Source organism: Epinephelus lanceolatus, chromosome 16, assembly GCF_041903045.1.
Source record: "Epinephelus lanceolatus isolate andai-2023 chromosome 16, ASM4190304v1, whole genome shotgun sequence".
NCBI lineage: Eukaryota > Metazoa > Chordata > Actinopteri > Perciformes > Serranidae > Epinephelus > Epinephelus lanceolatus.
Window position 1 is genome coordinate 19,941,435 of NC_135749.1, and position 25,024 is coordinate 19,966,458.

At 40.5% G+C, this 25,024-nt stretch overlaps 1 protein-coding gene across 2 annotated transcripts; it reads right to left on the reverse strand.

The window, feature by feature from the left end:
- Positions 1-1,210: 1,210 nt before the first annotated feature.
- Positions 1,211-24,721, reverse strand: grhl2b (grainyhead-like transcription factor 2b). 2 transcript variants are annotated; one of them, XM_033636321.2, is made up of 16 exons: positions 24,363-24,721; positions 22,143-22,332; positions 20,654-20,721; positions 19,407-19,785; positions 17,879-17,937; positions 17,511-17,667; positions 15,726-15,837; positions 9,973-10,067; positions 6,138-6,296; positions 5,102-5,159; positions 4,704-4,843; positions 3,668-3,705; positions 3,378-3,469; positions 2,409-2,494; positions 2,243-2,307; positions 1,211-2,156 (listed from the first exon to the last, which is right to left on the reverse strand). In XM_033636321.2, exons 1-16 carry the CDS (start codon positions 24,380-24,382, stop codon positions 2,042-2,044), a joined length of 1,833 nt encoding a protein of 610 aa, XP_033492212.2. In that variant the 5' UTR covers positions 24,383-24,721; the 3' UTR covers positions 1,211-2,041. The 2 variants fall into 2 exon arrangements, with proteins under 2 accessions (XP_033492212.2, XP_033492211.2); XM_033636320.2 differs by having other exon boundaries at positions 17,879-17,940.
- Between the last annotated feature and the right edge of the window lie 303 nt (positions 24,722-25,024).

A 25,024-nucleotide genomic window follows, 5' to 3' on the forward strand; every position in this document is an offset into this window, starting at 1 on the left:
GAGCTGGAAAGTGTTGCTGGGGAGACGGATGTCCTAGGCGCTTTGCTTGGCCTGCTGCCCCTGCAACCCAGCCCTAGATAAGTGGATGAAGATGGATGGATGGATGGATGGATGGATGGGTGGAAATGTTTTATTCATTTTTCTTTTTATTAAGCAAGAGCACATTTTGCTGGAGGAGACGCCAAGTGCTGTAGACAGTGGGTTTCAGGAGGCCAATCACTGGCATGTATTCTGGGAGTGTCCAGTGATCAGACCTTTCTGGACAGAATTTCATTAAGCACTAAAAAAAGATTCTTAATACTGATCTTCCTTTGCAATTTTCTACATTATGTTTAGGATGTATGAATTTGAAGGCAAAGCGTTCTGACAAGTGTATGTTTGGTGTTTTGATATAAGGCGCTGGTTGCTTCCTGAACCCCCCACATTAGAGGAGTGGATAGATATTGTAAATCATCTCTTCATCCAATCTCTTCATCTTCAGAAAAATGTGCTCATTAAATTCTGGGCGAGTTGGGTGAAAAACGTAAGACCCTTACGACCTGACTCTGTGGAGGTATCGCACAAAAGACCCTATGATGTTCAGTCAAGCAAACCTCATTCACTGCTATTCTATTTTTTCCTTCCTGTCTCTTTAATGCCTCCTCAAGTCTCCCCAACATATGGTGCTTATATGTACTCTTAATCTCTCCCAAAATGTTCTACAAAGTTCTTAAAATTTGAACAGCAGGAAAAATTACTTTGCTTGCCATATTCTATGTTTTGCTTTGTAAACTGCTGTCGAAACAAACAAACAAAAATCTGTTTACACACACAACTCATGCAGTATAATCCTGAGGGATGTACCGTGAAATGAGATTCACTCACTTTATCCAACTTGTTGAGCTGTATAGCGTTAGATAAATGCCACTGAACGAAGCGGTGCAATTACAGTAGTGCTTACTGTATGCATAGCATCATGTTTTTTTTATAACCAAGGAATCCATTTTTAGGTGGAAACCCCTCGAGGAAAACATCTCCCAGCTGCATTTGGTGTGGGGAGGTTGCCTTAAAACACACAAAATGAAGGCATTAAGCATTGCAACCTTTCCTTTAAGCTAAACGCCGCCTCACCTTTTTTCTCATCTTCATTGTGTCTGTTTAACATCAGCATGTTAGCATTTAGCTGCGCCTTAGCTACAGCTTCACAAAGACTCACTCGTTTCACCAAAAGTTACATTTCTGTGTTTATACCTTTATTCATTTTTCAATACAGCCAAGCACATGAGGCCAAGTGCCATTTGTCACCCGACAGAAGTTGTTTACGGTATATTTTCTAAGTCATTACCATCTCGTTAGGTCCTACAAACAAACACTTGAGCTATCTGTTGACGTGTAAATAGTACGACATGGCTAAAAAAATAGATAAGCCATTTAAAAACTCCTTGAGTACTTAGAGAGGGTGACTACAGACAGAGTCACTGAAATGTAAAGTACTTGAAATCCTTGGATAAAATTGCTAAAGAAATGCAAAAACATTGTCATTAATAAATAATAACACAACTAACAAAAACAATTGGCTGGCATGCAAAGAAGCTACGTTAATTAGGACCAACTAATTCAAGCTATACATACAGTGCACCAGGCATTTCATGAGGCTACTCCTGATGCGTTATTTGGCAAAAACTGTACAGAAAAGTAGAACTTTTTTATACAATAAAAAATATTCAGCAAGAGTGGAGGACGTGGATGTGTGCTCCATCGTTTCACCTCACGACACAGAGGATGAGGAAGTAAATATGAGTTCATAAGAATAATAATGTCCTCTTTTTATTATTGTCGTCCTCCTGCGCAGAAAATACGACTTGCTTCATAGTGTAACAGTGTCAGAGAGGGATCAGGTGTGTCAACGTTGACCCCAGAGCAACGTCGCCAATGGACTGTCTCCAATACTGTCAGTCAGCTTATCAGCCAATCAATAGCAGCCTTGTAGATTTCAGCCAACCGGCAGTCACAGCGTCTCTTGCATCTCAACCTGCGGTCCTTCAAGTCAGCCGACGAGCTGTCAGATCTCTGTCAGCGTGATCTTGTAGGCGTCTGCGTAGTTCTCAATGTTGAGGATGAAGGTGTCTTCGTTGGAGTAATGCTCGATGATGTTATCGTCCATGTTCACCAGGATCCTGATACAAAACACACATAAAGTTTAATTTCATAACATAAATCCCCAAATAGGCAAAAAAAACCTGCACTTCATGTCCTCACTTACCCTTTTTTACTTTTCTTGTACACTTTGGCTATCCTCTCTGTGGGCACGCCGTACTTCTCTGATATCTGCCAATGACAAATGAAGGAGTTTGTAAACAGGCGCTCTGCTGCAAACAAATTGTACCTTTGACATCACTCTCACATGTAATCAGAGAGGCGTCACTCACAGCATCCATCAGGCCTCTGAGCGTGGGCGACTTCAGCATCAGAGCGTCAAACACCTCGTCTGTCTCCTTTCTTACATACAACAGCACTGCAGAGAGAGGAGGAAGAGTGAACCTTTAACTGTGAGCTGCAGCTGTGCTTTGAGCACACATAATGCAATAATGTGAATATTAGACGTTGGTTTCACATCGTCTGTCAGGCTAATAATATTTAGTAATATTTTCTTTAATGTGATGAGTCATTAGGCCCATATACAAGCATTTGAGCCCGGGCTGCTGCGGCAACAGCCTTGTACATGGGGTGCCCGCTCTACCCACTAAGCCACCGAAGCCCCCAGCCCCCAGTTTTGCTTGTTTGATGCATACAGTCTTTTCCAAAATAAACTTACGTCGGTAAAACACCACGTATTTATGTTTATTTCCTTGTGCAACAAAAGCACGTGGTTAGGTTTAGAAAAAAACATCATGGTTTGGCTCAACATTCATACAGGAAGTGGACACTGGGTTCCTGGGTGAAAACCCAGGTTTGTTGGACCCATCCACCTCCATATACCCGTACACTCTACAGAGACTTTCTAGCTCTTAAATTACGTTGTTATCCAGCAGCGTTTCAAACTGACGATTCCCTTTTTTGCGTTGGTGTCTGACGCCAAAATCACTGAGCAAGCGGTGGTTTTTGACGACTTCAGATTGAGAACAGGTTGTGTTTTCAGCATGTCAAAAATAAGACTGTTTCACATCTTTATGTTTTGAATGTCTGGAAAATTTGATTTCTATTGACAGAGGAGCAATTCAAAGACACCACTTTAGGCTTTTTTTTTTTTTTTTTTTACATTTTATAAACTAAATAATTCTTCAATAATCATCAAAATAATCAAAACTTCCATAATAACTATGTGGTTTCTGATGTCCGTTAAAAAATGATAAGAAAAAAGATTTAAAAAATGAGCGGAGAAAGCCACCATCTTATACCTTTCTTGTGTGTCTCCTCTTTGATCTGTTTGTGAGGCGACGGACACAGATCTTCATCTGCCGGCCTGAACATCCTCTTCACTAGCACACTCCTGGTGAAAAACACACAAAAGCGACATCAGACAAGCGTCAGGTGCTGTAAAGGTATGCACAGTGTTTGCATTTGTGGTGACATGCACTTCATCTTGATGTATTTGCTCGGTATCTGTGCCTGCTTTCACTGGCATACTTATTATATTTGTGTGACCTGATGTAAATGAAAAGCCCATTTCCTGTTGACGCACACTCACCCTTCTCTCTCGATCTCCTCTGTGTTGAAGGTAAACACCTGCAAATGAAGTGTTAGGTATTAATGCAAGTTTTAAGCTTTATGCACAAATAAAAAACAGTTACGGTCATGTAAGCTAAACTATGTACTGCTGTGGACGAGGGCAGCAGCAAAACTAAATTTAGCCCCATGAAAAAATCATTATCAGTTTAGGTTAACACCATATTAAGAAGAAGTTAAGATAAGATTTTGGCAGCTAGAACACATTTTGTTACTGTGCCTGTCCACACCAGTACAGAGCTTATTACTACGGATAAGTGCGTCATACAACCGCACTTAAAAACTCTGAAGTAGTATTAGTAGTATTATCAGCAGAATATAGGCTATATTCACTCAATCTGCACGAAAATAGCCACTGTGACTGATAATATTTATATATTTATGATTAGATTGTTGATATTGATGCATGCTGCTGTAGCTGGTCAAGGTGGAGCTAATTCAAACTACTTTATATACTGTTAAAGAAGGTAGTTTAGTCCAGTGGGTCTCCATTTAGGGGAGAGAGCCCCTTCTTAAGGTCACAGAATAAACCATGAGATGATAATAGGACATAAAATAAAAAAAAAATAAATAGAAAAACTAAATGTGTGTTTTTGTGACATGTGAGACTTGGGCCTCGTCAGGCATCAAACATTAAAATAAAACCATCTGAGAAGTTGATCATCGTATTATCATCCTTGATCTGAAAACTATATCCGTCAAATGAAGATTAAAAAGTAGAATATTTCCCTCTGAAATGTAGTTAAGTAGTTGTAGGAAGTAGCTGAAAATGGATATCCTTGAGTCAACAAACTTTCCCACCTAGCAAAACCAGACAGAAATGTTAAAAGTTTAGATCTGGATCTGAATGCAGCCCTCGGGTCATTCGGAAACCGAGCTGTGGCTCCAATTTCCCCTTCCAGCAGATGAACTCAGCTGATATAAAACAAGTTTTTTCGCTTTTGGTTATAGAAAAGAAGAATGTGTGTGTGTGTGTGTGTGTGTATGAGTGTATCTACCTGTCCAGCCCTCTGCAGGTTACCAAAGTGAACGTCGGGGATGAAGAGCACAGGCTGAGCCTCCAAGTCGCTCATGGTCTTGAAGTAAGTGGTGTCGGACTTCTTGGGAATGGTTATCACGCCTACACCTCCGTCTTTACCTGAACACCGGTGAAGAAGGAAATTTAGAAAAGAACAGATCTTTTTTTCCAGCAAAAAGACAACCACTCACATCCAAATCAGCACCTTGTAGTCACTATTATGTAAAACCAGGAGAGTGAGATGTGTTCAGTGTGATTTCATGTAATCAAAAGTGCATTTTATTCTTCTCTTGTCCTCACATCACACCCTGGATCTATAATTACGTCTGATTTTGATGCCAAAATGTTACAAACAATGATTCGACGTGCAACTCAAACCTTTTGACTTCTTGCGGAACAGTTTTCTCTCCTCGTCCCTTATTTTCCTCTCGGCTCCCTGAGGTAGAAAAAAACAAACAAAAAAACACAGACAAAAACACATCAGTTTGTGAAAATATTACGAGCCTCCTTCAAAAACACTTCTCCGCTGACAAAATGAGTAATCACTATGTTGTTTCTGTTTGACAGAAAAGTCAAAAAAGGAGAGGAGAGGTTTGTATTGCATGGTGTATGTGTGTACTACATGTACAGGTGTGTGTGGAGGCTCACTGTGCAGGTGACACCACTAGAGGGAGGACTGATGTCATGATTGAACTCACTCACTCCACCTTTAGTGCCGTCAAACAGCATATTCACTGGATGGTAAAGACTGCAGCAGCTCAACACATTCAACTGCTGCTTTTATTTTTCACATATTTTAGTAAACTTAATATCGTTTGGTTTTTGACTGACGGTTGAATAAAACAAGCAATTTCAAAACACCACTTTGGGCTGTGGGGAAACTATAACAAGCATTTTTCACTCTTTTCTGGCATTTTTACAAATGAAACAATTGGTTTAATGAGAAAATAATCTGCAGATTTATTGGTTGCATTAGTTGCAGTCAGTATGAAAGGTTTTTCAGTGGAGTGAACTGCATAAATCTCCATGGGCTACAGAGCCTCATGTTGTTTTTGAGGAGGCTAAAGTACAATGTAGAGGAATATTTTAACATGCAGTGTGAACTAGAAGAAAGTCACCTGCCAGATTTGAAGAAAGATGGTTAAAAAATATCTTGTTAACACCAAAATTACGAACATGTATTTAAATGAAGCACAAATATGGCACTGAACCTTGTCTTAGTAACTTATCAAGGAGTCAGAGGTCTTTAGTCGCACAGTTGACAACAGGAATCCTTCCACTGGCCCTTCAAGTTGGCACATTTAAAAACATCCAGGAAAACAACTCACATCTTCTCCTGTACTGTCCTCATTATGATGAGTTAAGAGTATCTATATTTAATGAAATGGGTGACGGAGAGGCAGTGATTTCTCACCTTGTCACAGAAGACCTTGATCTGTGAGTAGGCCCTGTGCAGCGGCTTGTTGCTGCGGTTGTTGTAGCTGTACGTGTCGATCTGGATCATCAGAGGAAGACCCTTCACGCCCTTCTGAGAGGAGAAGTCAGTGCTCAGACAGTTGACCGTGATGAAGATCTGCAGGGTACATCGAGGATGGAGGGAGAAGTGGGTATTACAATAGGTAACAATTGTTTTTTTTCCCAGCTATTTTCTTTAGAGGAATGTTTTCATTTTTTGTGCACAATTAAACACACTAAAACATGCGCAACAACTCAAAACGTTGACAGGTGCAAATAGCTGGTGCTTGCATAGCGTGGCCCAGAACAGACAATAAAAACTGGCATCCATGTGGATTCTTCTATTTATTAGTGATTGTAGAGGGAGAGAGGGTCATGGATTATCCACAGTGGGTGACGTTTCTAGAGACACTTTTGTTGTTGGGTGTTCATGTGTATTTTTTTTCTCAACACTCTGAGAAACACAAACAAAATTCCTTTCACCTCTGTTGCGTTTGTTTTGCAGCAGAAGTTTCAGATATCTCAGAATCCCTGTAGATAGAAATCTGCATGGTTACACAGCACACCAGATTAACGAGGAACTGTTTCTTTTTATTTGGTTACTCAAGGAAAATTAGCCTTCAATAATCTGGCACCCACTGCTTTTGTTTGCAACATACTGCAGGGTTTCTGCAGTGCAATGACTGTGCTGTATTTCTGCATTGATTTCTGTGTTATACTAAGGCCTTGCTGACGTTAACAATCTCCTTTACAGAAGTGTCCTGGTGAAGACAGACAGCAGCACATCTAAGCAAAGTTGCAGACAAAAAAAAAAAGTCGAAATCACAGCATATCAAGAAATCAGGTCAATGTATCTTTGATCACACAGAGGCAGATAGTTAGTCTAAGCACCTACAACCTGATGCCTCTTCCTCCAGCTCCCCAGGACCCAAATCAGTCTGCAGCAGATTCCAAACCGCAGGGACAGCATACCGACTTTTTCCCATTTCAAGAGTAGGTCTTGCAAAAATATCAGAGTGTATCTGGGAGCGTCCAGCAAATTTTAGTTGGATACATCTACATATATTTCAAGGAAGCAAGTTAAGAACTGCCTTATAAATAAGGACATGCCAGTAATAAAATCTACAGATGGATAATGCAGGTCAGCCAACCCTAGAACACAGGGAGCAAGTGAGGGCCCTAAGATTTATAATGAACCTCAGTGCTCCATGGTGTACAGTATCTATGGAGTGAAGTCACTGAGAAGATGCGTGCATGTATAAAACATGCCCACTGTCAATCTTAAGCATAAAAGTAGCAGCAGCAAGTCTTCTTTTAGCATCAAAAGAAAAGCAGGACTTATTTCTGAAATAAAAGTTCAGCCTCAGCTTCAACATCTCTACAAGTTGCTGAATGTGAGGCCTTAAAGAGAGTGAATCAATTAAGAATACAAGGTATTTATATGAAGATAACCACTGCTAGCCCCACCGAAAGCTACATTATGCTTTTTATGAGCTCTCTTTCTAATTGAAAAATATGAAAATTGAATAGATATAGTACTAATTCAGTTTCTAACCCACACAACTAATGAGAGTATAGCAAATCTCATGGTAAAGAACAACAATTACTGCTTCAGCGAACCAGTCAAGTTGCATTTACAGTTTACATCCATATCTGTGAAAACATGGACACATCTTCCCCTCAACAGCAGCACAGTTGCAAAGTGGACACCCAAGATTAGTGTCACCAATTCAGTATCTGACCACGTCTCCCCTTTTGTTCCTGAGATATGACGCTGAGTAATGGCTGGAAAAGTGTTTTTACAGAACATTATGATGTCACAGTGAAGCTGACCTTTGACCTGTTGAATATAAAATGTCATCCCTTCAGCGTTATACTCTGTTGGACATTTGTGTGAAATTATGTCATAATTAACGTATAAATTCTTGAGTTATGGCCAAAAGCATGTTTGTGAGGTCACAGTGACCTTGACCTTCACCTTCGACCACCAGATTCTAATCAGTTCATTCTTGAGCCCAAGCGGATGTTTGTGCCAAATCTGAGGAAACTCCCTCAAGGCATTCTTGAGACACTGTGTTCATGAGAATTAGACAGATGCAATATCACAGTGACCTTGATTTTCGACAACCAAAATCCAAAATCAGTTTATTGTTGAGTCCAAGTGGACATTCGTGCTAAATCTAAAGAAGCTGGAATGAGACAGATGAGGTCACATAGACCTTGACCTTTGACCACCAAAATCTAACCACTTTATTGTTAAGTCCAAGTGGACGTTCGTGCTAAATCTAAAGAAGCTGGAATGAGACAGATGAGGTCACATAGACCTTGACCTTTGACCACCAAAATCTAACCAGTTTATTGTTGAGTCCAAGTGGACGTTTGTGCCAAATCTGGAGAAAATCCCTGAAGGCTTTCATGAATGATTGCATTCACAAGAATGGGTCGGATGGACGAACAACCTGATAATGTAACGCCTCCAGCCATGGCTATTGCCAGTGCTGAGGCGTAAAAAAGCTAAGAGAGCTTGTGGAACGTAGCAAACTTGCCGCTTGCTGCTCTGCCAGGTGATGAGATGTGTGCAAGCAGTGTACGTCTCATGCTAATATCCATGCTATCACTATCCTTACTAATGATGTTGACCTTGAAACATACGCTGGAATGGCAGTCTGGTTGCCTTCATAATGTTGATGTATTGCGTCCAACTATTAACCACACTGCCATTCACTGTTTGAGAAAGAACGTTAACTGAATAACAGGAAGTAACAGTGGCTGCAGTGGGGCTTTAATGTGGTATCCACTGAGGTTTTTGTGCCCCCACCTGTGAAAACTAGATCCTTGTATTTACCTTACAGGTATAAATAACTTGTCAGAAAGTTTCATACGTAAAAACGTTACTAGAAAACACTTTTTAAAAACTTGATCTATCTCTCTGAGACGGCTTCTAATTTTTCTTTGTAGAAATTAATGCAGACATTTGGAACACTCTTTCACTTCCTCTTTCTAGCCCTACAACAGCACAATACAACATGTAGATTAAAGCACCTGGGCATTACACCTGTTTCTGCGCTGCAACAGATATGTTCAGGCTCAATAGTCACACAGATTAAGAGAAAGAGAGCAATAGAAGCAGAGAGAGAGAGAAAGAGTCAATATTGGCCCAGAGAAGTGTGCTTGGATTTCCTCCAGCAACGTCTTTGTCTGCAGGCTGCTATTACAATGAACGAGCCATATAACACACACACACACACACACACACATACACACAGTCGGTCACATTCACACAGAAATGAGGGCAAAACAAACAACAGAGGGTGGGGACAGGGATTGGTGTGTGTTGGCCCTTGGGGGCCTCTGGAGTTAAACAGTGATGGAGCTCCATTTAAGGAGCGGCCACAAAGGAGTGGGTTTCACAGAGACAAAGAAGACAAACACAGCAAAAGTACACAACACTGCACATCAGCTTTGTGACGGGCAGCAAAGAACATACTGACGGGAACTTCTTTAGGCTTTTAATTCTTGTATTATCACAAAATGTTGACGCTTTAATTCACCATTTTTGAGTGTTTGTGATGTCTACAGGTGAGGTTCTTGCATCACAGTTAATTTGTCAAGCCAGTGCGTTTGTTTGCCAACATCTGAATCAGCACAAAAAACCTGTCCCACTACTTTTTTTTTTTTTCATCTACAACACGCCTTCAGCGAGAGTAAATATAGTAGACCGGTTTCTAGGAAAATTACAGTGACATTAAGTACCTGCACAAAAAAAAAAAGGCTGTAATATTTCTGTTTTGTACCTTAGCTTCTTCATTCACGTCCCAGGTGAAGGAGATGGCGTTATAGGCGATTTCTTCGATGTTGCTGATCGTGTTGAAGCTCTCCTTGTAATCAGCTGTGAGAACAAAAACAGAAGGAGGGTTATTTCTGCCGTCACATTTCAAATATAACTTCAGCTATGAAGGCGTAGTCAAAATTACTATGATCAAGTTTTACTTTGTTGATATCTGTTGTTAAAAAAATCCTGACCAAACATCATATCTTCCCTCTGTACACAGCACAAATTGGTCAATAAATGACACAAGCAGGTAGCTATTGTTTGTTAAGATAAGCAATCAAATGGCACGCTTCAATTTTATAAGATAAAACCTTATCTGCTTGAGCAAACAAACTCTCAAAGGCTTCAAAGGCAGCGGGAGGAAACACAGGAGGCTATCTGGCTGTGAGAACAATATTAAAAGCCAGTCAGGTGAGCGCATCGGCGGCTATTGTTGACCTGAGGGACCACAAACTGGACTGACTTTAAATGTGAGTCACTGAGTACTAAGGTATGCTGTGGGAAAGGCTCACAGGCATGTCAAAGGAGCTGTGTGGGACATTCACAGCATATCTATGATTCAGAGTCTGGGCCGGGAGTGTCTGTCTGCACACGGCTCTCAATATGGAGGTGGCTAGTAGCCTATGGTGCTAACAGTGCTAACAATACCAACAGTGCTGACAAAGCTAGCTTTGTTAACCTGCGGGGGGAAACACAGTGGGGTGTTATGCTTCCACAACATTACCAGTAGAAAGTTTACGTAGTCAGTGGGATGCACATTTTTTCCCAAGCATGTTTCCAACTAAGCAGAACACAACTTGGGAAAAAAATAATGCCAATGGGACACACACACACGCATTCACATACACGTGCGGCCGGACATTCGACCTAGGGCTGGGGGATAAAATGATAATGATAATTATTTCAATACAATTTTCCCTGATGGAAATATAATAAATGTTCAATAAATGTTCAATATAATTAAACCACCCATACACCCGTAGAAGGGGGAAACAATGCACCTTAAATGGTAGTTGTCACCTGCCATTAACCAGAAGATGAAGAAGAAGAAAATACCAGCCTCTAATGCACACGATAACATTTTAATTTTACAACAACATTCAACACTCTCATAGTTATTTTTATCTTTTAGAGAGAGTGTAACATGTCACACTCTGAAAACAACACCTACTGGATGGGGAAAATATTGGCGCCACAATTAGCAACCAAGGGCTAAAATGCTAACAAAATGCCCGTAGTTAGCTAAAAACATTAGATATCAGCATGTCAAAGGATTATTTTAGCACCTTATGTCTTCCAGAGAGCAAAAGTTACACTGACAAACTCAATATCATCCGTCTATCTCAGTGTCCTCTTCTCCTTGCCTTGCTTATTTTGGAGAAATGATCCCAGTCAATGGCCAGTAGTGACATACATTTACAAATATTTCAGCGAATCACCAGGTAAGATCATCAGTTAAGTTCACAAAGATCACAACCAGGCCTTACATAGCATGTTTTAAACCATCTGTACAAAGAGTCTGACATGCTCCTGAACAGATTTAAGATTTCTTTGTCTATTTGTTTTATTTATTGACATTATCTTGATTGTAATTGTTTTGAATCTACCTCAGATTTGTGAAATGTCCTGCTGTTTGGCAAACATCATGTTCTGACAATATATAAAAGTTTAAACCACAATTAACCAGGTTGTTTCTTCAACCTTTGCTCAGGAGCAACAATCAGCCTTTGAACTTGAAAAAAATGATGATTTGGCTTTTTTAGCGTGATAATTATCAATATCGACTGATACATTTTTAGCCATATCGCCCAGGCCTACGTCCACCACAACAAAGAACAGAGACGTTTGGAGTAAAGCACACACAGAGGTAGCGTGACTTCATTCTCTGCTCAGGACAGTGTAACTCCACTAGATATTTACAAAGCAAATAGTTGTTTGTTGCCGTATCAATGTTCTGAATGTTGCGTACTGCTCCTTTAAAAAAAAGTAAACTATGCATGTGTCACCTGTTTTGCACAAAGATTTACATCTTCAGTAGAAATAAGCTTGAACATGGTAGGAAAGTTTGGTTTGGGTTTCAACTACAATAAAAATCTGTCCGTCCCAACAATTCTGCTGGTCACATCTCAAAGCACCCCCCCCCCCCCCCCCACCCCCCACCCCCCCCACACACACCTCTGCTTCAGTGACCTCCAACCTCCTCCATCATCCCAACTGCCGTGACAACGACACTTCCTGTTCCTTCAGCAGGTGCACAAAGCAGCAGGGCAGGCAGCAACATGCCTGTCCGCCAGTATCCCCCGTTAAATAATCCTATTCAAATGATCCATTCTGTGACGCGGCCCAGGGGCATGGCAAACCCTCCACCGCTATTCAAATCAGCTCTCTGGACAGCTTCAGGTTACAGGCTGCATCCAGCTACAGGCCGACCTGGCTCTGAGGAGCAGGGTGGAGGGGTCGGTCATTTGACCTACTGAGCTGTTTAATGAGACTCCCCACTTTAACGCACAGTCTTAAATTCACATATATAAATTAGAGCTAAAATGATTAGTCAATTAATCGTTTTGTAATTTTAAACTTTAATATGTTAAGTGGTTACTTCACATCCTTGTCGGCAGTCAGTCACAGGGAACTATGTTTGTACATGCTAAAACTGTGCGTGCATCTTTGAGCAGATAGTTGTATAGCTGTTGATGCACATTATCTGTCTATGAGTCACTCGCACAAACAAACACAGACTCATTACACTGGCAAATGTAACAGGATGCCAAAGATAATCATGCTGAATAGATAACACACTTCCTCCTGACAGGATCAACTGGCGGCTTTGAAAAATGTTTCATCTATAAATCATGTCAATATTGAAACGCTGTTTGACACCAAAACAACAAAACGTCATCTTACTGCACTGCAGTTATCTTCAGTAGCATCATTTCAAAATGTGCTGTAAACACATTTTTTTGCATTTTTTAGAACAGCAGTTCCCAGCCCATTTTGCTTGAGTTTGACATTTTGGGAAATACACTTATTTGCCTTCTTGCTGAGCGTCAGAGGAGAAGATTAATGCCTCTCTCACGTGTGTACACTACGGTGAATATGAAGCCACAACCCACAGACTGTTAGCTTAGCTTAGCATAAAGACAAGAATCTAACACTTAACTGGTTAATTGATCATCTGTCAGCAATTAAATTAAGAAAAATTCTCTGATTTCAGCTTCTTAGATGTGAATATTTTCTGGTTTCTTTGCTCCTCTATGGCAATAAACTGAATATCTTTGGTTTGTGGACAAAACAAGACATTTGAGGACATCATCTTGGGCTTTGGGAAACACTAACAACATTTTCTGACATTTTCTGACATTTTACGAACAACTAATCTATTAATTGAGAAAATAAGAGACAGATTCACAGACAATCAAAATAATCGTTAGTTGCAGACTGGCTAGCAGCACCTCTAAAGCTCACTACATGACACATTACATCTACTTTGTTTAATTTGTACTTCAAACAAAGGGAAGATGTCAATTTGTGGTTATACAAGGCACTAATTCTTGTTGATGTGCTTGTAGAGGTGCAGGTAGGCCTTGTTACCTTTGGCCACAGCCAGGCTACCTGTTTTTCCCTCCTTCCAGTCTTGATGCTAAGCTAAGCTAACGGGCTGCTGGCTGTGGCTTTATATTTAACAGAGAGATATAAAAGTGATATCAATCTTGCATCTAAGTTATTTAAAATGGAAGCTGGTGAAGCTACATCTGACACCCGACATTGTTGCTGTACATTGGCCATGACAAGCTAAAAACCAGACTGGAGCTGGCCTCAACTTTTTTTAATACCAATAACGCAGTGAAGCACCAACCAATCATTTGTTCTTGTTTCTAGCTGTGGTACTGCATTATTTATTTTGGTTAGCTGATGCTATGCTAACTTCATCCCCATGTGCATTGTTGTGCACATGGGGATGCAACAGATTGCCTCAGGGGTGAGTCCTAAAACCCCTGAAATGAGTTAGCATTGTAGCACTCCCAGTTCCCTCGTCTCGAAGTCTTGTTGAATGGATTTTTGGTTAGATGCCTGAAATAAGGTCTGAAGTTGACACAAGCGACTTTCACAATTTGTTCGATCAACTTCGAAGCTTTTCTTAAAAAAGATGGTCGCTAACAAGTGGCTAAATGAGACTACAGGGAGTCATCACACCAAACGCGGCTTTACAGCCTCATGGCAGTGGTGACGTTGGGTCATGTGACTGTAGTGTAATTGATTCATAGCCTAACGTTAGCTTTTTACTTCTGATGATTTCATTAAGGCTTCAAAAATCACGAAAGTGGTGTTCATTTGTGAAGATTATCTCGCTGAACAAAACATGTAAGTATCATTAACATTTGTTTGCCATAGAGCTTATTTTCTATTATAATCCAAAGTCCAATGGTAAAAATCGCATTGATGAAGGAGCCAAGACGACACTGATTGGGTGGTGAAATGTGATGTCAAAATGGGGCTCAGGCATCAATTAAAAGCACAGATATTTTTTTTACCAAATACAAAAGTTAGATGACGTATAGTCGAGGTGCTTTGTAGCAGACACACACAAGCCCGTGATGATGTAACTACGTTAACAAGCAGCACTTCAGTAGCAACTCTGCAATAATATAGCTGGTACCACTGTTGCTTTGTCGCTCATAGTATGAACATAGCAAGTATTCAGTATTCCAAAAGAAAAAAAATGTAAAGGTTAGAGAAAAATCCAAAACTTTATTTGATGCAGCTGAATTTTGTATTTTTCCTTTTCCTGCCACAGTAAAAATCACAACCTTAAATCGAATCTTAAATCTACCTTGCTACGCCCAGGTTGGGAACAGTAGGCAGATACACAGTACAGATAGGTGTGAATCGCAGGCTGATTAGGATTTGTCTTGGTTCATGTAAACATAGGAATTAAGATGAAGATCTAAATTGGGTAAGAATTACTTTCAACAGACCAAAACCAGCCTAGGTAACAGCGCAGCTAGCATTCCTCTCCCTGTCCCAACAAGCTGTGTATAGGTGTGTGTGTTTGTGAGCAAGTGTGTCTCCCATCCACACCAAGTTTCCCACATACCTCTGAATCTCTGCCTGGTTAGCAGGCTCGGACCTGTCAAACACAAACCGCCTACGAGCTTCTCACACACACTCATTCAACAAGGCGTAAAAATGCTCGGTTCAAATTCGAATCTGTCAAGCGGAAAAACGCCGGCAGACAAAAGGTCAAAAGTTTTAAGATACAAATATAATAGAAGGCTGCAGGTCGACAGCGTACACTCGTGGGAAACGCTGCCAGAAAGAGAAAGGTTGTCACGTTGTTTTGGATGATCAAGTTTTTTCTCTTATGAGTGTTTTGCTCAATCTCCCAGGCAATGTCGAGGAGATTAGAGGATTTATGTTGTGTGTCTCAGCAACACCTAGACATTAAGAGATTCAGGTGTGTGTGTGTGTGAAGGGCAGCCCAGCCTCCTGTCTGATGGTGGATGAAGGTGGGCAGCTAAACAGCCTCAGGCAGACAGTTGGGTGGGGGCTTGTTTGCTCTGAGTTTGGTCATGCCTTGTCTATTGGCTAGGTGCATTCCAGCTTGTGCAGCAACATAAATCTGTCATTGTCTTTCGGTTCGTGTTGTTCGTTTTGATTCATTCAAGAATTACAGCTGTTCACATATTATAAACAAAGAGAAAGTCTAGGTCTTACCGATGTCTAAGACTCTCTGTTTGGCTGTGTGCTGCCGAGAGTGCCAGTACTTCCAGTACTTCAGCTGCTCGTCTCGGTTCTTGTCTTCACTGAACACGACCATGATCACACTCTGAGGAGGGGAACGAGACAGGAACAAAGGCCCAAGTTTAGATGACTCAAGAGAGCATAAAATCCCACCAGATGTCTCCTATGACTTCTTCAAAGGTTGACTCAATCTTTTATTTTTTTGAGGTTTTAATGTTTATTCTGTAGCTTCCCAGTAGTCTCCCCTATGTGTTCAAATCAGAGAGTTCCAATTTTGGTCAAAGTGTGTATGCTGTTGCGTCAAAATGCTACTCAAAACTTTTTCCTATGAGATCTGATGTAGGTTTCTACATCATATTCTTGCTACATATAAACCCTTGTTCTGCTGTGGACGCTGCGTTAGTTCAATTCTTACAGTCACACAATGACACAAACAAACTAAACAAACAAAACAATCGAGTTGGCAGCACACCAGCAACTCCCGTGTGCTGTGAGGTAAAATTACTGTTCCTGTCAAAGGACTCTGGTGGCTTTGGTGAGGGTAATGTAACAGCTTCAGTTCCCTGTCGGAAAGGGCTGTCTGACAGCAAGGGGCAAAGGGTAGAACTATCCCAGCTGGCACCAGACACCAATGTGACTTCAGAAAGATGTTGGACTCCTTCATCGAACAGATGCTACATTTTGTTTGAAATAGAAATCAGGTTGACGATATTTTAAAAGTCTGACACCATCAGAAGACATTGGGTTTTGTTCCCCATATGTTATGACTAATTGTCATTGTTCTACATCAAGATGACATTGGCATAAGATGTTTGGAAGACGCTGAACTTGGGTTACTTAACAACATAACTTAAAACCGACAAAATATCAACATCATCTGTCATCAGAATATATGTCAAATTGCCGTTGGCATCAGACGTTGTCCTGACATTGAAGGACGCCACAAACTAAATACAACAAAATATCAACATCTAACGACATTCAAACTATCTGTTCTACACATAAATCCCATTTTAAAGACTAATTTTGACATACTGCTCTTGCCGTAGTTATCTGCAGTTTTTTCCCTGTGTAATCACCAATATTTTGGGGTGCACTAACTTTTAGATTAATCTCAGAATAAAGTGTAGCTCACCTGATGACTTCTAGAAGCCATGGTGCCAGATCTCAGCAATTACTCTGAGTATGATATAATAATTATTAGAAATAATGGACAAAACTACAAATACCCAAGATATAATTAACCAGAATTATCTTCAAATCTGTTGTTCTGTCAACTACTCAATTTGGAATCATGTTTGTGCCCAATGTGAGTCCAGTATTCAAGCTCTTTTAGCTCTGTTTTTGGTCTCAACCAACTCCCGAGGGAAACATCTGTCTCTTTAGCCGCTAAGTGCTCCACTGTGGTCACCAGATAATTACTAACTGTGTCTGTCTGCTGTCTGGTGGTGAGTAGATAGTGTACGGTGGGTTTATAAGAGCCTTTTCCACTGGAAACAGCTGCCTGTTGCAGGAAAAGTCGGAGACTGTGAATCTGAGACGACGAGCTGAAAGATGCTAAAATGCTCTGTACGGCTGAGGGGAACTGGAGAGTCACCGCTCACATTACACATGGCTATGTTAATATATAAAGAAAGGTAAGAACAGCTTTGAAAAACTTAATGTTTGGTCATAAGTCCACTTTAATTACGTAAAATATAAACTATATATAAACTATTAAACTGGGCTCACTTAATACCATAAAAAAAAAACCCTCACCCGAACTTTGCTGGTGGGGTGACGGAGGCGTTTGTTGGCGCTGAGCTCGTTGAGCGTCACAGCGTAAAATTGGCCTTTGTTCAGATAGGTCATTGGTCCCTCGCCCTGCTTCTGACGCAGCGAGCGAGTGGCGTCCAGCGTGTACTGGAAGCTGTCACTACAAACAACAGACACACACAAACAGAGAATGATATGTGATTGGACATAACAAGGTGGGATGGGGGCACAACAGAACACACTTTTGCATTCCATTCTGGATCATTTCAACTCGCTGTTTTGATTTTAAAATGGCACATAATTGAATATTCACACTGTAACATATGTGTGGATAACTCATAAACTATGTGATTGTGTTCAGAGTGACTTACACTCCCTCCTGGTGAAATAAGAAGTCATCTGTAGCCAGAGAGGAAGGTGTGTGGTACTTCTGCTGAGGATGCAGAAAACACACAGAAAGAGGAAATTATTCAAGTTCATTTAGCGTGAGAGGAACTGCTTAAACAATGCTGCAAATTATTTTAAAAAAAACAAAACAGTATTGTTGCAAATAAAGATCAGAATGACGACATGGAGATTTCAGGCAAACACATACTTGTAGATTCCTGTTCTGGTAATGACCCTTTGGACTCTCAGTGAATCATATTTAAACATCCATCTGTCTTCATGTATCATTACACAGTAACTCCACCCTCAGATCATCAGCATGTGATGCTCCATTTGCTAGTGCTGTAGTTTCCCTTTAATCTGTCTTCATCTATTCCCTGTGCTTTACTAAATTTCCCATAGTGCCTTTCAGCAACCTCATAGTGTGTCTGATTAGTCATTCAGCTGCAGTTTGTTCCGTATGTATAACTAACAGAATAATAACACTTAAATTGACGACCTGACTAAAATCCTGACTTATGATCTAACTTTTATACATTTTGACGGTCATCATTATGAAAGAAAGAAACCATCACCATGTTTTGGGTTGAATAACCTTTGCCTACAAGTCATAAAAAATTGGTAACATTTTTTTTAAAGCCCTGAAATGGTCGACCAGTCCAGTTTTTGTTCAAATAAAATGTGTTTTTAATTCCCTCCTATCAGTTTAATTACAAAGCCATGCATCAATGTAATTGCACTACTTTTAGTGGTAATTAAACATGTGACTAAATACTTCAATTACTGAAATTTAAAGCTCGTTACACGTTTCTTTTGTCTTGATCATAGCAGACATACGCAACCCATTCCCCTACGAGTGGGTTCAGTCAATCCGTTGTGTGCGTTTGAGAGACAGAGACAGAGAAAGGGGAAGGAGTAGGTGGAAGGTGGACTATTTCATGCACTGTTTCTATGAGTTATTAAGAACTTAACGTTACTCGGAAAGCAGCGGGTCCCGCGGGTAAACCGACAAATAAGTCACTCGGCCTTATGGCAACACAATAAATGGCGTGAATCATTCAATCAGTCAATTAGCATTAGACTGTCAGGCAATTAGAGCTTATTATCTTTTTATTGTTATTATTATTATTTTTCCCTCCTCAAGATCAAGGACAAAAAAAGTGCCTATAGTGGTGAGTCGCAGTCAATGTGCAGGATTCAAAAGGTTACAAATGATCAATCTCAGGGTGTAGATAAATGTTATCACTTTTATTTCATGAGGCCTATCGATATGATATGATCAGAAATGACTGTCAAACATCTGAGAGACAGACATTTAATTTTTGTCTGCCAGGAGGAAAACTTGTGTTGCATGGTTTGAAGGCCTGTCACACATATTGTGTTTTATTGTTCTACTGATTTCACCATAGTAATAATACAATTATAGATCAAATTTGATAGTTGTCTCAGAAACCACCATTTTGGGTGTAGTTTTCCTTTGCTGTAACAACGCAGTATCTGTTTCTGTCTCACCCCATCTCTCTCCTCCTCATACGGGCTGTCAGGCGGACTCTGCTGATCTTCTTTCACATACGAGCTGTGACTGACTGTGGTGACCTCGTACGGACTCTGTTCGTAGATCACCCTTGACGTCTCCTCTCCCTCCACCCTGTAGTGAAGCCCCGCTCCCGCCATGAAGACGGGCGCGTACACCTCGGCCTTCACCACAGCCACAGCTGGCGAGGCTCCATCCCCTGTCGCCGCCTCGGTGGAGCTGCTGAAGTGCTCCCGTTTGGTCTCCTGGTGCTCCGTGTTCAGCGACAGGTTGACGGGAACAGATTTGAGGACCTGAACACGGTTGTCCACCGTCTCCGCCTCATTTTGGTTGCTGGGGTTGCTCGGCAACACAGACCTGAACGAAAACAGGATGAAATAGGATTCAGGATGAATTTCTGCTCTTTGTTTTTTAATTACTTTCCACCCTTATTGAATGGCTGTGCTGTATTTTGCATTCCAGACTAATTTCATGCTTCTGTGGGCTGAGAAAACCACCGAGCACGGCAATGTGAATTACTGAGTAATGAAATAGTTTGGTGAACTGGAGGTAAATAAATGCTGCCAGCATGCTCGTTAGGCCTCGAGGACACACACTGTGAATTTTGGTGAGTGATACTGAATGTAAACATCCAAGAAACCTCCTCAGAGCAGCTTTAATTATTTCAAGATTGGCACGTCTGAAACGCTAAACCTGATTTACACCTGCTTTTATTTAAAGATTCACGCTACAATAAATAAAATGTTTCCCCATTTATGTTGCCCTTATTACAAAAAAGTTGCCTTTTTTTTAGAGATAAAAGGTTTTTGTTACAAATCAGAGACACATTATATCATAAAATCTTTTGCATCTCTTCTTCTCATAAGGAGCTTTTCATTGGCCTCAGTCCAGCCTGTGCTCCTTTCATTCAGTATCAGATCTCCAAGCAAAACAAGACTCACTGGTCTGTGATATTTGTGCTCATGCACACTGGAGGTGTTTGTCTCATATCGATATTATCTTATGGAAATTGTGCTTTATTCTCAATTAAACCATTTTTCTTTTTTTATTCTTATGAACCACAGGTGCAACATGTCAGATGCTACAATAGCTGAGCTCCAGGATTTAATTCCACACACTGCTGGGAAAGATCTGCCAGCAACTACATGTTTAGCATTTTTTTCAGTCTGTCTGTACATGTGTGTGCAACCTTGAGCGAGGCACTGAGAGACCCAAATTCACTGACCTCTTCTCCTGTTCCTCTGTAATTTCAACAACTTTGGGAACTGGCAGAAGCCTCTTTTCTTTAGGCACCTGGAAGGAGGAAAAAAAGGCAGGATGTGTTATGCCGGCTTTCAATCTTTACTTGACATTTTTCTATTTATTCCTGCTGTAAAAGTCAGAGTGTGTTGGATGAATGACTTCTGTCTCTTTCATTTATCATGTTTGACGAAACAGTGGAAAATAGCTTTTGCCTGTTTACGTCAGGTGTCTGCTCAATGTGTTTTTGAGCAGAAGTGTAGTTAGAAATGTGGTTTAATAGTAACAGTAAGCTGGGAATTATTTGTTGCACTGATGAGGAATACTTCAACACTTTTTTCTGTTTTCCTCACATTTCTGCAGTGAAAGAAGAATCCAAAAATGGAGAAAATTCAAAACATCCATTCAGAAACTCTCACACAACTCCTGCAGTATAATCCAAGCCTCATTTATCCAGTCATATGCTCAGTACTTCCCAAACAGACAGTGCCTTGCAATGGGTAACTGAACTAAAAGTCAAATTTAAGGACGCTCTCTTCACAACCAGACATCATTGACAAAAACGGTAATTTTACCTCACTGAACACAGGAGCTGCTGGTCTTCCACTGCCTCAATCAGTAGTTTGCTTGTGTTATTGGGTGACTTTGATGAATCCGAACTAACCTTTTAAAACACCAAAGTTATACAATAACACAACACAAACAAAGACTGATTGAGGCAGCTTGTGACCAGCAGCTCCTGTGTTCAGTGAGGTAAAATTATTGTGCTTGTCAATGGAGTCTGGTTGTGAAAGAGCATAAGTACCACTTTCTGTTCTGTTGCCTGTCAGAGAGGGCTGTCTGTGTGGGAAGTAGTGAGTTTGTTAACAGATGGTTTGATATAGTTTTGCTGTTGTTAAACAAGGACCCCTTTGACTTCAATTCATCAATAACTTTCTCACTTTTTTGATTGTTTGTTTACCGTGGAGGCATTAGAGAAAAAGAAGGTTTTCTTCACAAATTCAACGTAACACGAGGTGGGTAACTGTTACACAAACAGTCATTAGGGGGGTCAAGTGTTCCTTTAATTTGAACAGTCAAAGTCATTTGGAATTGTCTAGACGTCTAAATCAATATGCTATTAAATGACTGAGATTAATACTGCACTGAAAAATTATTCTGAAGGTTGAAACAGTATGATTAGAGTTGTAAAAACTTATTGGATCCAGTCCTCAGGGTTTCCTGTTGAACAAGCAAGAAGGGCACACTGCAATGCGCCACATCTAAATATTTTAAGCATCCAAACTGTTACAGCTTTTACCAAAAAGTCAAGGAAATCTCAGTACATGCTTTACTCAATCTTCTTTAAAGTAACAATAGACAGTGACATCTTTAACTGTCTTGTTTTGTCTGACCACCACTCAAGAACTCCAAAGATATTCAGTTTCTCGTTAATGACACAAGACAAAGACAAGCATCAAACCATCTATCCAGACCTTGTAGTAGTCGTAGAGCAGGCCCAGGGCGTTGGCGCTGTCCTCGTCCCCGTTGATGCTCATCATGGCCTTGGTGGCGGCTGTCAGTGGGTTCTCCAGATACGACCTCCATGCCTCATCCTCGCTTGTGTAGGCCCGCCGCACTGCAGGGAAGGAGCTCTCGTTGGGGACCACCACCACCAGACGCTTACTGATGGACACACATAGACGTTTGAATCTGAAGTGGACACAGGGCTGCACAATATATTGTATTTTATCATCACTGTGATGTGATATTGCACTCAACTCTGTTTAATTTGTTCAATAAAATAATGTTGTGGAGTAAACTTTAGTATCTGATTATCACATGTAATGCCGCAACATTCAACGTCATCTTATATTTTCCTCATACTCTGCAGCCCTGTGTTGACGAGAATTAACCTGCTGATTTTGGCTTCACAAATGTGAAAACTTTCATATCTTTTGTCATTATTTTGGACGTTCTCTCCGTCAAACAAGTGATCAAAAGTTAATCCAAAATGAATATGCTACAGCCCTTTTTACAGTCTGCCTTGAGTGTGTTTATGTGGGTTTGTGTCTCCACTCTGTAGGCCCACTTAAGTCGAGATCACAGACCAGTTAAACACACAATGTTGTCACAACATCTCTTTGAACTCAGCCAATCACAGGAGAGGCTCTGAATGTGTCAGCTTGCACTTGTGCAATGAGCGGCATTAGTGTAATGTCGCACCTTTGGAAAAAGTCTTTTACTTATCCATTTATAATGCAGAAGCTGGATACAAGTTCATTTTCCTGCTTTGTGCTTGCATCAAACTGTCATAGTTTAATCGATACCAACCGGGATTATTAATCAGTAATATTATTAGCTGTGAAGCTCGGAAACGTACGACATTAAGTAACTAATTCGTATTACTGTTGTAGTTTCTCCTTACTGGCATTAACTCCCATCTGCCAGATCTTCCTGCCAAATAAAACAAACCCACTGATCCCGCCTTTATTTGTGATGTCACGCTGATGCAAACCTTTATAGTAAAAGGTGCAGTGGTAGAAAAGAGGCTCCCAGGATATTTATATATATAAAACAAACTCTGGCCGACTTCTCCATGGTAACCAACGTCTGCAGGTGTAAAAAGGCCAGAGGTGATGTCTCTACTCTGGTGGATCTGAGTAAATATTACCGCTGTGGGTCATAATAGTGGCAGACAGTCACACTAAGAAACATTTATTTGTTTTAAATACACATTACTAATAATATTTGATCATAATCACCATGTTAGGAACAACTGCCCTATTTCAGTGCAAGTCTAGTAATCATCAGTAATTTAAATAAGTATTAATCAGGACTCAAAGACAATGAAACAACCTGTTGTGATGAGCCCATGCTGACTAAATCTGTACATTTATTTAAATCTCTTCTTAAAAGTGGAGCAACTAATGATTATTTTCAATGTCGATTAATCTGTTTACTATTTTCTCAATTGATCTGTTAGTTGTTGTGCCTATAATATGTCAGAAAATGGTGACAAATGTCTGTCAGTGTTTGCCCAAGCCCAAGATGACGTCCCTGAATGTCTTGTTTGCACACAGATATTCAGTTTACTGTCATAAAGGAGTGAAGAAACCAGAAAATATTCACATTTAATATGTTTTTTACTTCTTTTTCTTTAAATAATATTAATATTAATTAAAAAAGATATATTAAAAATGACTTTCTGATTTTTGTAGAAACAGCTGTGACAAAAGTACAAAGGTTATACTTAATTATTTAATATAAATAAAAGAGTTTCTGGTGTTACAAAACAACACAGGAGGCCCACAGTCAACACAACCTGTCCTCATTCACACGCACACACACTGCACGCTGTAGGCCCACAATATGAAACATGTATTGCAATGCTGAAGCAGATATAAAACTGTCATTTTAAGTCAAAGATATTTAAGTGTTTAGAAAATCCAGTCCTTGCACTTTTTCCCCCATCAGTCAAAAATGGCGAATTCAGCTCTAATGAAATCCACGGCGCCAACTTTACTTGTTTCATCCAAATAAAACTTTAATATCTGTCAGAAATATCCCAAAGTGATACAACCAGAAAGTCTTTATATCCGCTGATACCTAAAACCTACATTTAAAAGTTTATTTTAATTAGCGAGTAAAAATGGAAAAGTTTTCCCTTTAAGTTGAAAGCATCAAAGATCCTCTCCGCGCGCTCGATCACTTACTTGTCTGTCTCCTGTGACATATTTTGCTTCCTCTACGATTCTTCCTCGTGAAACTGGACTTTCAAGTCGGAGCAGGTAATAGAGTGAGAGAGCTGCCAGAAGTTGGGCTACAGGTAAGTCGACTTTTCTCGCCCCGCTTCTTTTCTCCCTGCCCCTCTCCCTGTCCCTCCTCACTGTCTCTCCTCCACCTGGCAGGTAAAAGCCACCTTTGTCCCCACGCAGCCAATCACTCCGCGCACCTCGTCTTTCAATTTGTCCTGCAGATTATAATGACAAACATGCACACATCCTGCTGCCATGCATTATAATATTTGCCTTGGCTCGCTTTAATGGCAGCGGGTCAACTTTGGCTGAAATTCTTTCACTGTAAAAAAAAAAAGAAAGAAAGAAAGAAAAAAAAAGTATTGGAGGTGCAGGGCGAGTCTGGCGCTCATTGGCTGCTGCAGATTGAGCCGGGCTCTGATTGGCTGCTGGGTCAGAGAGGCAGGTAGAGAGGCCCACCTCACCTGCAAGCAAGCGAAAAGACGGCATTGAAGGCACCATAATGAGACAGAAAACAGGGACACAGCCAACTACTGAGCTCTGACGTTTCCTCTCGGTACTAAACTGCAACAAGGATGGATGGAAATAATTACCATTTCTTTGTGTTTTCCTTCATTTTG